Raw genomic sequence first — 13,128 nt, forward strand, 5'->3', positions numbered from 1 at the left:
CATCTACACACCTGCACGATACTGACATCAACACACCTGCAAGATACTGACATCAACACACCTGCAAGATACTGACATCTACACACCTGCACGATACTGACATCTACACACCTGCAAGATACTGACATCTACACACCTGCAAGATACTGACATCAACACACCTGCAAGATACTGACATCTACACACCTGCACGATACTGACATCAACACACCTGCAAGATACTGACATCAACACACCTGCAAGATACTGACATCAACAAACCTGCAAGATACTGACATCTACACACCTGCACGATACTGACATCTACACACCTGCAAGATACTGACATCTACACACCTGCACGATACTGACATCAACACACCTGCAAGATACTGACATCAACACACCTGCAAGATACTGACATCTACACACCTGCACGATACTGACATCTACACACCTGCAAGATACTGACATCTACACACCTGCAAGATACTGACATCTACACACCTGCACGATACTGACATCAACACACCTGCAAGATACTGACATCTACACACCTGCACGATACTGACATCTACACACCTGCAAGATACTGACATCTACACACCTGCACGATACTGACATCAACACACCTGCAAGATACTGACATCAACACACCTGCAAGATACTGACATCTACACACCTGCAAGATACTGACATCAACACACCTGCAAGATACTGACATCAACACACCTGCACGATACTGACATCAACACACCTGCAAGATACTGACATCAACGCACCTGCAAGATACTGACATCAACACACCTGCAAGATACTGACATCAACACACCTGCAAGATACTGACATCTACACACCTGCACGATACTGACATCAACACACCTGCAAGATACTGACATCTACACACCTGCACGATACTGACATCTACACACCTGCAAGATACTGACATCTACACACCTGCACGATACTGACATCAACACACCTGCAAGATACTGACATCTACACACCTGCACGATACTGACATCAACACACCTGCAAGATACTGACATCTACACACCTGCAAGATATTGACATCTACACACCTGCAAGATACTGACATCAACACACCTGCAAGATACTGACATCAACACACCTGCACGATACTGACATCAACACACCTGCAAGATACTGACATCTACACACCTGCAAGAATCTGACATCAACGCACCTGCAAGATACTGACATCAACACACCTGCAAGATACTGACATCAACACACCTGCAAGATACTGACATCAACACACCTGCAAGATACTGACATCTACACACCTGCACGATACTGACATCAACACACCTGCAAGATACTGACATCTACACACCTGCACGATACTGACATCTACACACCTGCAAGATACTGACATCTACACACCTGCACGATACTGACATCAACACACCTGCAAGATACTGACATCAACACACCTGCAAGATACTGACATCTACACACCTGCAAGATACTGACATCAACACACCTGCAAGATACTGACATCAACACACCTGCACGATACTGACATCAACACACCTGCAAGATACTGACATCAACGCACCTGCAAGATACTGACATCAACACACCTGCAAGATACTGACATCAACACACCTGCACGATACTGACATCAACACACCTTCAAGATACTGACATCTACACACCTGCACGATACTGACATCTACACACCTGCAAGATACTGACATCTACACACCTGCACGATACTGACATCAACACACCTTCAAGATACTGACATCTACACACCTGCACGATACTGACATCTACACACCTGCAAGATACTGACATCTACACACCTGCACGATACTGACATCAACACACCTGCAAGATACTGACATCTACACACCTGCAAGATACTGACATCAACACACCTGCAAGATACTGACATCAACACACCTGCACGATACTGACATCAACACACCTGCAAGATACTGACATCAACGCACCTGCAAGATACTGACATCAACACACCTGCAAGATACTGACATCAACGCACCTGCAAGATACTGACATCAACACACCTGCAAGATACTGACATCAACACACCTGCACGATACTGACATCTACACACCTGCAAGATACTGACATCAACACACCTGCAAGATACTGACATCAACACACCTGCAAGATACTGACATCAACACACCTGCACGATACTGACATCTACACACCTGCAAGATACTGACATCAACACACCTGCAAGATACTGACATCAACACACCTGCAAGATACTGACATCAACACACCTGCACGATACTGACATCTACACACCTGCAAGATACTGACATCAACACACCTGCAAGATACTGACATCAACACACCTGCAAGATACTGACATCAACACACCTGCTAGATACTGACATCTACACACCTGCAAGATACTGACATCAACACACCTGCTAGATACTGACATCAACACACCTGCAAGATACTGACATCAACACACCTGCACGATACTGACATCTGCACACCTGCAAGATACTGACATCAACACACCTGCACGATACTGACATCAACACACCTGCAAGATACTGACATCAACACACCTGCAAGATACTGACATCAACACACCTGCTAGATACTGACATCAACACACCTGCAAGATACTGACATCAACACACCTGCACGATACTGACATCTACACACCTGCAAGATACTGACATCAACACACCTGCAAGATACTGACATCAACACACCTGGAAGATACTGACATCAACACACCTGCACGATACTGACATCTACACACCTGCAAGATACTGACATCAACACACCTGCAAGATACTGACATCAACACACCTGCAAGATACTGACATCAACACACCTGCAAGATACTGACATCAACACACCTGCAAGATACTGACATCAACACACCTGCACGATACTGACATCAACACACCTGCAAGATACTGACATCAACACACCTGCAAGATACTGACATCAACACACCTGCACGATACTGACATCTACACACCTGCAAGATACTGACATCAACACACCTGCAAGATACTGACATCAACACACCTGTAAGATACTGACATCAACACACCTGCTAGATACTGACATCTACACACCTGCAAGATACTGACATCAACACACCTGCTAGATACTGACATCAACACACCTGCAAGATACTGACATCAACACACCTGCACGATACTGACATCTACACACCTGCAAGATACTGACATCTAAACACCTGCAAGATACTGACATCAACACACCTGCAAGATACTGACATCAACACACCTGCAAGATACTGACATCAACACACCTGCAAGATACTGACATCAACACACCTGCACGATACTGACATCAACACACCTGCAAGATACTGACATCAACACACCTGCAAGATACTGACATCAACACACCTGCTAGATACTGACATCAACACACCTGCAAGATACTGACATCAACACACCTGCACGATACTGACATCTACACACCTGCAAGATACTGACATCAACACACCTGCAAGATACTGACATCAACACACCTGGAAGATACTGACATCAACACACCTGCACGATACTGACATCTACACACCTGCAAGATACTGACATCAACACACCTGCAAGATACTGACATCAACACACCTGCAAGATACTGACATCAACACACCTGCAAGATACTGACATCAACACACCTGCAAGATACTGACATCAACACACCTGCACGATACTGACATCAACACACCTGCAAGATACTGACATCAACACACCTGCAAGATACTGACATCAACACACCTGCACGATACTGACATCTACACACCTGCAAGATACTGACATCAACACACCTGCAAGATACTGACATCAACACACCTGTAAGATACTGACATCAACACACCTGCTAGATACTGACATCTACACACCTGCAAGATACTGACATCAACACACCTGCTAGATACTGACATCAACACACCTGCAAGATACTGACATCAACACACCTGCACGATACTGACATCTACACACCTGCAAGATACTGACATCAACACACCTGCAAGATACTGACATCAACACACCTGCTAGATACTGACATCAACACACCTGCAAGATACTGACATCAACACACCTGCAAGATACTGACATCAACACACCTGCACGATACTGACATCTACACACCTGCAAGATACTGACATCAACACACCTGCTAGATACTGACATCTACACACCTGCAAGATACTGACATCAACACACCTGCAAGATACTGACATCAACACACCTGCACGATACTGACATCAACACACCTGCAAGATACTGACATCAACACACCTGCACGATACTGACATCTACACACCTGCAAGATACTGACATCAACACACCTGCTAGATACTGACATCTACACACCTGCAAGATACTGACATCAACACACCTGCAAGATACTGACATCAACACACCTGCACGATACTGACATCAACACACCTGCAAGATACTGACATCAACACACCTGCTAGATACTGACATCTACACACCTGCAAGATACTGACATCAACACACCTGCAAGATACTGACATCAACACACCTGCACGATACTGACATCAACACACCTGCAAGATACTGACATCAACACACCTGCACGATACTGACATCTACACACCTGCAAGATACTGACATCAACACACCTGCAAGATACTGACATCAACACACCTGCTAGATACTGACATCAACACACCTGCAAGATACTGACATCAACACACCTGCAAGATACTGACATCAACACACCTGCACGATACTGACATCAACACACCTGCACGATACTGACATCAACACACCTGCACGATACTGACATCAACACACCTGGAAGATACTGACATCAACACACTCGTAATAGACTCGTCTCTTGGCTCAGCTCTTTCTCTTTGAAGTCGCTGGTCACATTTCGTTCACCCCTCACTCGTGAACAAGACCCTCAAACCGCTAGACCTCCTGAACCAGTGGAAGATCTCGTCACCCTCCAGTGCGTGAAACTAAACTTTTAAAAAAACACATTTTAAGGAATCAAATTCAAAAAAGTAGTTTCGGAGAAGCTCGAGACAACTTTTGCATTTGGTGGAGGGTAGGGGTCAGGGGTCAGAGGTTATCTGGTGTTGAGTTGGACTAGTTAGTGAAGCCTGACCCTGCAGGCCCTCAGACCTGCTGCAGGGAAACAAGATGTTTGACCAGATCTGAGGTGAAACAATCTTCCATCTTAAAGTCTTTGACTTTCCTTCACATTATCTATCAACCAGGTCTGGTCTGCAGGTCGTTCGCCGCGAGTGGAAAAGTTCTGATGTTTACTGGTTCTGTTGACGGCTCTGAGGGTCCAAACAAATCAAACACAGACGCTGTTGCTGTCGCTCCGCACGAGAGGTGACGACAGATCCGTGATCTTCTAAACACAGCAGGTCCAGGATCAGCGCCGCACGTCAGTAGAGACGTAAACAAGAAGTTAGGTTTTGTATTTAGAGGAACTTTCTTTGGTTCAGAACCGAGACTAGGATGAGATGAAACTTCACTTTCTTTAGACCCGTCTCTCTTCATCACTCCCTCTCAGTGAACTCAGCTGCCGCTGTAACCCTTCATCAGGTTTTATCGTTATCATAATTTACCACTATTTTAAGTTATGTTTTAACTTTTTTAATTAAAAATATTTAATATTTTGATTAAAAAGTATTGGTTGCTAAAGTTGGATCCAGCATCTCTGTGCTCTGTTGGTTTAGTCTGGAGACAACATTCATATATTGAATTAAATAAAATACTGTGAATTTAAAAAATGTATTGTATTTGTGGAAAATCTAACTGTATGTGTAAACAAAATGAATTCATTTCGAAAAAATAATATTTTTTTAGTTAATTCTGAAAAAGAACAAATGAACTTTTCAATATAGAACATTTTTATAACAAAAAATATTAAATATTGAATTCAGAATTTAATTTATTCATTCATTTTTTCTTTAATGATTGGAAATGACTTCGTTAAATGTGTTAAAAGAAAATGTGAAAATTAATTAGGAAAGTATTCAATTATTAACATTTTTAGTTAACGATTCAATAAAACACTTCAACATATAAATGATTTAATAAAATGTCAAAGATCAATTTGATTGATAGTTACATGTAATATTTCAATATTTGATGAAAACAATATAAACTTCCATAAAGTGGTTTGTTATTAAACAAAGGGTAAAGATTTGTGTCTGGAAGCTAAGCTAGCGTGTTAGCAACTGGAAGCTAAGCTAACGTGTTAGCGTGTTAGCGTGTTAGCGTCTCATGTTCACCAAGCTTTGATCAGTTCAGTCGACATATCCTGGTTCTTGGTCTTTGTTTCTGGTGTCAAATATCATGATATTATATTATATGATACTATATTATATCATATGATATTATATTATATTATATGATATTATATTATATTATATTATATTATATTATATTATATTATATTATATTATATTATATTATATGATATTATATTATATTATATTATATTATATTATATCATATCATATTATATCATATGATATTATATTATATTATATTATATTATATTATATTATATTATATTATATTATATTATATTATATGATATTATATTATATTATATTATATTATATTATATTATATTATATTATATTATATTATATTATATTATATTATATCATATCATATCATATCATATTATATTATATTATATTATATTATATTATATTATATTATATTATATTATATTATATTATATTATGTTATATTATATTATATTATATTATATTATATTATATTATATTATATTATATTATATTATATTATATCATATCATATCATATCATATCATATTATATCATATAATATTATATAATATTATATTATATTATATTGTTTGATTACAGGAACATTGACTTCTCCAGTTTGACCTTTGACCTGCTAAATATGGCAGCTCTGGTGTCTTCTCCGACCCTTGAACTCCTACAGTGAGTTTCTCATCCAGAGATTGAGCTGAAATCAACTACAAATATCTTTGTGTGTTCACGGATGATAGTGTTGTTTCTTCCTCTCAGGAAGCCCCGGGAAGCAGGTCAGAGGTCACGAGCGGACTGTTGATACTCATTACGAGCTGCCGTTGGACTGATCACCAGCAGGGGTTCTAATCCCGGGGGGACGCGAGCTGCTGGTCCTCAGGATAACAAGAAGGAACTCACGGCTGACAGAGCTTGATGAGATCCTGGTCGGTCGTGGCTGGAGGAAGACCTCGGATGTACAGGTTGGTTTTGCTGAGCTGCTCCACTATCCCGCCTCCATGACCTCCTCCTCCTCCTCCTCCTCCGCCGCCGCCGCCGCCGCCCCCTGTGGTGCCGGGGCTGGGCGGAGCCATGGGCTGAGGGGGCGGAGCATAGGACTGCTGTGGAGAGAAGAACCAGGAGTTGACTTCAGATCAGGACTTCGAAGGGAATTCATTCATTCATCACATGTTTGTCATTTTTAATAATATCAAACATTTTCATACACAATCTGTGTTTTATTGATCATTTATGTGTCATTATGTTTGTCATGTGATCATTTATGTGTCATTATGTTTGTCATGTGATCATTTATGTGTCATTATGTTTTTCATGTGATCATTTATGTGTCATTATGTTTTTCATGTGATCATTTATGTGTCATTATGTATTCATTTGATCATTCATCTGTCATTATGTTTGTCATGTGATCATTATGTTTGCCATGTGATCATTTATGTGTCATTATGTTTTTCATGTGATCATTTATGTGTCATTATGTATTCATTTGATCATTCATCTGTCATTATGTTTGTCATGTGATCATTATGTTTGTCATGTGATCATTATGTGTCATTATGTTTGTCATGTGATCATTATGTTTGTCATGTGATCATTAATGTGTCATTATGTTTGTCATGTGATCATTAATGTGTCATTATGTTTGTCATGTGATCATTTATGTGTCATTATGTTTGTCATGTGAACATTTATGTCATTTGACTATTTATGTGTCATTATGTTTGTCATGTGAACATTTATGTGTCATTATGTTTGTCATGTGAACATTTATGTTTCATTATGTTTGTCATGTGAACATTTATGTGTCATTATGTTTGTCATGTGAACATTTATGTCATTTGACTATTTATGTGTCATTATGTTTGTCATGTGATCATTTATGTGTCATTATGTTTGTCATGTGAACATTTATGTGTCATTATGTTTGTCATGTGAACATTTATGTCATTTGACTATTTATGTGTCATTATGTTTGTCATGTGAACATTTATGTGTCATTATGTTTGTCATGTGAACATTTATGTGTCATTATGTTTGTCATGTGATCATTTATGTGTCATTATGTTTGTCATGTGAACATTTATGTGTCATTATGTTTGTCATGTGATCATTTATGTGTCATTATGTTTGTCATGTGAACATTTATGTGTCATTTGACTATTTATGTGTCATTATGTTTGTCATGTGATCATTTATGTGTCATTATGTTTGTCATGTGAACATTTATGTGTCATTTGACTATTTATGTGTCATTCTGTTTGTCATGTGACCATTTATGTTTGTCATGTAACCAATTATGTGTCATGTTTGTCATGTGATCATTTATGTGTCATTCTGTTTGTCATGTGATCATTTATTTGTCATTATGTTTGTCATGTGACCATTTATGTGTCATTATGTTTGTCATGTGACCATTTATGTGTCATTATGTTTGTCATGTGACCATTTATGTGTCATTATGTTTGTCATGTGATCATTTATTATGACGACTTTTGACAAACAAACACTTACGAAGAAACGCTGGTTAAACACCTGATGTAATAAACTTAAGTGTCTCATGAAAATGGTGCAGTGTGTGTGTAACTATGGATTGTGTGTCTGGACGAGTGTAAACAAGTGTGTTCAAAGGAACTTAGACAGTGTTCATGTCTCAAGTCTTAACCTTAACTATTGTAGTTTTAAAAGAGTCAGACATGACTCACTCAGACAGTTGACCAGGTTTAACTTCTAAAAAAGTTCTTGTTCAGGACATGAAACGTGAGATGGTAACAACACAAGTGTTGATGAGTCGCACAAACGCTTCCTCATCCGTGAACGACAACAGACATGTTGATGACCCGACACGACCCGACACGACCTGACATGACCCCCCATGACCCGACACGTCCCCAAGTGACCCCACATGACCCGACATGACCCGACATGACCCGCGACAGACAGAGAAGTGAGAGTTACAAGTTTGTTCACAACCACAACACAATCAGAGCAGGCAGAGGCGTGTTTGTGTGCGTCTGTGTGAGTCTGTGTGCGTCTGAGCGAGCAGATGTTTGTCATAATAACAGGTTGTCTCTGAGCAGCAACGTTGAGACCAGGTCTGGTATTAATCCATTACCTCGACTCACAAACGCTGCGCACACAGACACGCAACAACAACAACACAACTCCCGGTGGTTTTTCAAGGTCTGAGAAACTTTGATACCAGAGAAAGTAACAACAAAACTTGGACCAGACTCGAAATAAAGTCTTCAACCAGATGAAAACGTGTCGAGTGTGAAGCTGAAGCCACTGAAATTCTTAAAGGTCACTGAGGTTTAAAGCGACGGCGACGAGTCGTAACAATCATTCTTTGAGAAATCAATCCGTCTTGAATGTTTATTGAATAAAACACGACATAAATGTGTTTCCAGATCTTTCACGACGATTAGTGTGTCGACCTTTTAAACACGTGTAGTCGAGGATCGTAACAGTCTCTGCCTGAATGCCTTGAGATAACTTGGTAATGACAAGAAACTTGAAATAAAATTGAATTGGATTAGAAAGACAAGAATCTTCTTTGACTTAAGTATCCGGTGCAACACTTGAAGGATTGAAGACAACATTGGATCAACATTCATGATGTTGTAAACATGTTTAATGACAAAACTGGTCGTGGAATTCTTTTGAAAAGTATCTCGAAATTAAGAGATTTTCTCTGAGATCGCGACACATTAAAGTAAATGAAAAACTTCTGAAGCGTTTTTCCTTTGAACGAATCCCCTCGAGCTCCACCCGGTCGAGGGGTGTGCGTCTGTAACATGTGTGCGTCTGTAACATGTGTGCGTCTGTAACATGTGTGCGTCTCACACACGTGTGCGTCTGTAACACGTGTGCATCTGTAACATGTGTGCGTCTCACACACGTGTGCGTCTGTAACATGTGTGCATCTGTAACATGTGTGCGTCTCACACATGTGTGCGTCTCACACACGTGTGCGTCTGTAACATGTGTGCGTCTCACACACGTGTGCGTCTGTAACATGTGTGCGTCTGTAACATGTGTGCGTCTCACACACGTGTGCGTCTGTAACATGTGTGCGTCTGTAACATGTGTGCGTCTCACACACGTGTGCGTCTGTAACACGTGTGCGTCTGTAACACGTGTGCGTCTGTAACACGTGTGCGTCTGTAACATGTGTGCGTCTCACACACGTGTGCGTCTGTAACATGTGTGCGTCTGTAACATGTGTGCGTCTGTAACATGTGTGCGTCTCACACATGTGTGCGTCTCACACACGTGTGCGTCTGTAACACGTGTGCGTCTGTAACATGTGTGCGTCTCACACACGTGTGCGTCTGTAACATGTGTGCGTCTGTAACATGTGTGCGTCTCACACATGTGTGCGTCTCACACACGTGTGCGTCTGTAACATGTGTGCGTCTGTAACATGTGTGCGTCTCACACATGTGTGCGTCTCACACACGTGTGCGTCTGTAACACGTGTGCGTCTGTAACATGTGTCCGTCTCACACACGTGTGCGTCTGTTACACGTGTGCGTCTGTAACATGTGTGCGTCTCACACACGTGTGCGTCTGTTACACGTGTGCGTCTGTAACATGTGTGCGTCTCACACACGTGTGCGTCTCACACACGTGTGCGTCTCACACACGTGTGCGTCTGCGATGGCGGGTCTTCAAAGGTGGTCCGAGGCTCCGCCAGCCTCTTATCAACAGGCTTGTTTACCTGCAGGAGCTCCATTACTGGAACAATCACGCCACACTCTCACGCTCTTATCTCGCCACATTCCGTCATGATCCCAGTGTTTCACTTCCACAAACACACTTCCATGACTGTACAAATTCCTCCTTCCCTTCCCATGCGGCGCTCGCACCTGATCAAAGGCGAGGGCGAGGGAACCTCTTTGAGCTCATTTGTGCAGCTGTCAGGGTCGGCCGATAGTGAGCCGGGCGTGCGATGTGTCAGAAACAGGGATATCCTTTGAACCATTAAAATCTCACTCTCCTTGGCACTGCTGCTCCCTTCCCTCGCTCACTGTCAGCTTCAGCGCCGCCGCCGCTACATCTCTACCCTCCTCTCGTCGCAGCCTCCCCTCTTTATCCCGACGCTTCTCTTGAAGGATTACTCGGCGACCGACTGAAGTCTGCCTCTCAGCTGCTTCTGTTGACGCTACAGTCGCCTCAGACTGTCACACAAAGCAAACACAGTCGCCGAAGGATTTATAGATTTCATGGACGGCTGGTTGTTGAGTCATATATACAGACGTCCTGAGGAGTAACAATAACCTGAGGAGTAACAATAACCTGAGGAGTAACAATAACCTGAGGAGTAACAATAACCTGAGGAGTAACAACGACCTGAGGAGTAACAATAACCTGAGGAGTAACAATAACCTGAGGAGTAACAACGGCCTGAGGAGTAACAACGACCTGAGGAGTAACAACGACCTGAGGAGTAACAACGACCTGAGGAGTAACAATAACCTGAGGAGTAACAACGACCTGAGGAGTAACAACGACCTGAGGAGTAACAATAACCTGAGGAGTAACAACGACCTGAGGAGTAACAGTAACCTGAGGAGTAACAATGACCTGAGGAGTAACAACGACCTGAGGAGTAACAACGACCTGAGGAGTAACAACGACCTGAGGAGTAACAAAAACCTGAGGAGTTACAATGACCTGAGGAGAAACAACGGCCTGAGGAGTAACAACGACCTGAGGAGTAACAACGACCTGAGGAGTAACAACGACCTGAGGAGTAACAAAAACCTGAGGAGTTACAATGACCGGAGGAGTAACAACTATCCTGAAGAGTAACATCGACCTGAGAAGTAACATCGACCTGAGGAGTAACAACGACCTGAGGAGTAACAACTATCCTGAAGAGTAAAATCGACCTGAGAAGTAACATCGACCTGAGGAGTTACAATGACCGGAGGAGTAACAACTATCCTGAAGAGTAACATCGACCTGAGAAGTAACATCGACCTGAGGAGTAACAACGACCTGAAGAGTAACAACGATCTGAGGAGTAACAACGACCTGAAGAGTAACAACTTTCCTGAAGAGTAACATTAACCTGAATAGTATATCGACCTTAGGAGTAACAACTACCTGAGGAGTAACAACTTTCCTGAAGAGTAACATTGACCTGAGTAGTAATATCGACCTTAGGAGTAACAACGACCTGAGGAGTAACAACGACATGAGGAGTAACAACAACCGGTGGAGTAAAATCGACCTGAGGAGTAACATCGACCTGAGAAGTAATACCGACCTTAGGAGTAACAACAAACTGAGGAGTAACAACGACTTGAGGAGTAACAACGACCTGAGAAATAACAACGACCTGAGGAGTAACAACGACCTGAGAAGTAATACCGACCTTAGGAGTAACAACAAACTGAGGAGTAACAACGACCTGAGGAGTAACAACAAACTGAGGAGTAACAACGACCTGAGGAGTAACAATGACCTGTGGAGTAAAATCGACCTGAGGAGTAATACCGACCTGAGGAGTAACAACAAACTGAGGAGTAACAACGACATGAGGAGTAACAATGACCTGTGGAGTAAAATCGACCTGAGAAGTAATACCGACCTGAGGAGTAACAACAAACTGAGGAGTAACAACTACCTGAGGAGTAACAACTTTCCTGAAGAGTAACATTGACCTGAGTAGTAATATCGACCTTAGGAGTAACAACGACCTGAGGAGTAACAACGACATGAGGAGTAACAACAACCGGTGGAGTAAAATCGACCTGAGGAGTAACATCGACCTGAGAAGTAATACCGACCTTAGGAGTAACAACAAACTGAGGAGTAACAACGACTTGAGG

The 13,128-nt window shown here is 41.7% G+C and overlaps 2 protein-coding genes across 3 annotated transcripts in view; one reads left to right on the forward strand and one right to left on the reverse strand.

Annotated features, from left to right (window-relative positions):
• entpd3 (ectonucleoside triphosphate diphosphohydrolase 3) overlaps positions 1-13,128 on the forward strand; it is a 257,655-nt gene that overhangs the window by 150,431 nt on the left and 94,096 nt on the right. The gene's annotated exons all lie outside the window — the stretch shown is intronic.
• LOC148063041 (RNA-binding motif, single-stranded-interacting protein 3-like) overlaps positions 1-13,128 on the reverse strand; it is a 193,078-nt gene that overhangs the window by 130,024 nt on the left and 49,926 nt on the right. For both annotated transcript variants that reach the window (XM_087812117.1, XM_087812118.1), the window contains exon 2: positions 7,190-7,389. In XM_087812117.1, the coding sequence (XP_087668243.1) occupies positions 7,190-7,389 (200 nt within the window). The remainder of the gene's footprint in view (positions 1-7,189; positions 7,390-13,128) is intronic.

Source organism: Callionymus lyra, chromosome 17, assembly GCF_982586985.1.
Source record: "Callionymus lyra chromosome 17, fCalLyr1.hap1.1, whole genome shotgun sequence".
Classification (NCBI taxonomy): domain Eukaryota; kingdom Metazoa; phylum Chordata; class Actinopteri; order Syngnathiformes; family Callionymidae; genus Callionymus; species Callionymus lyra.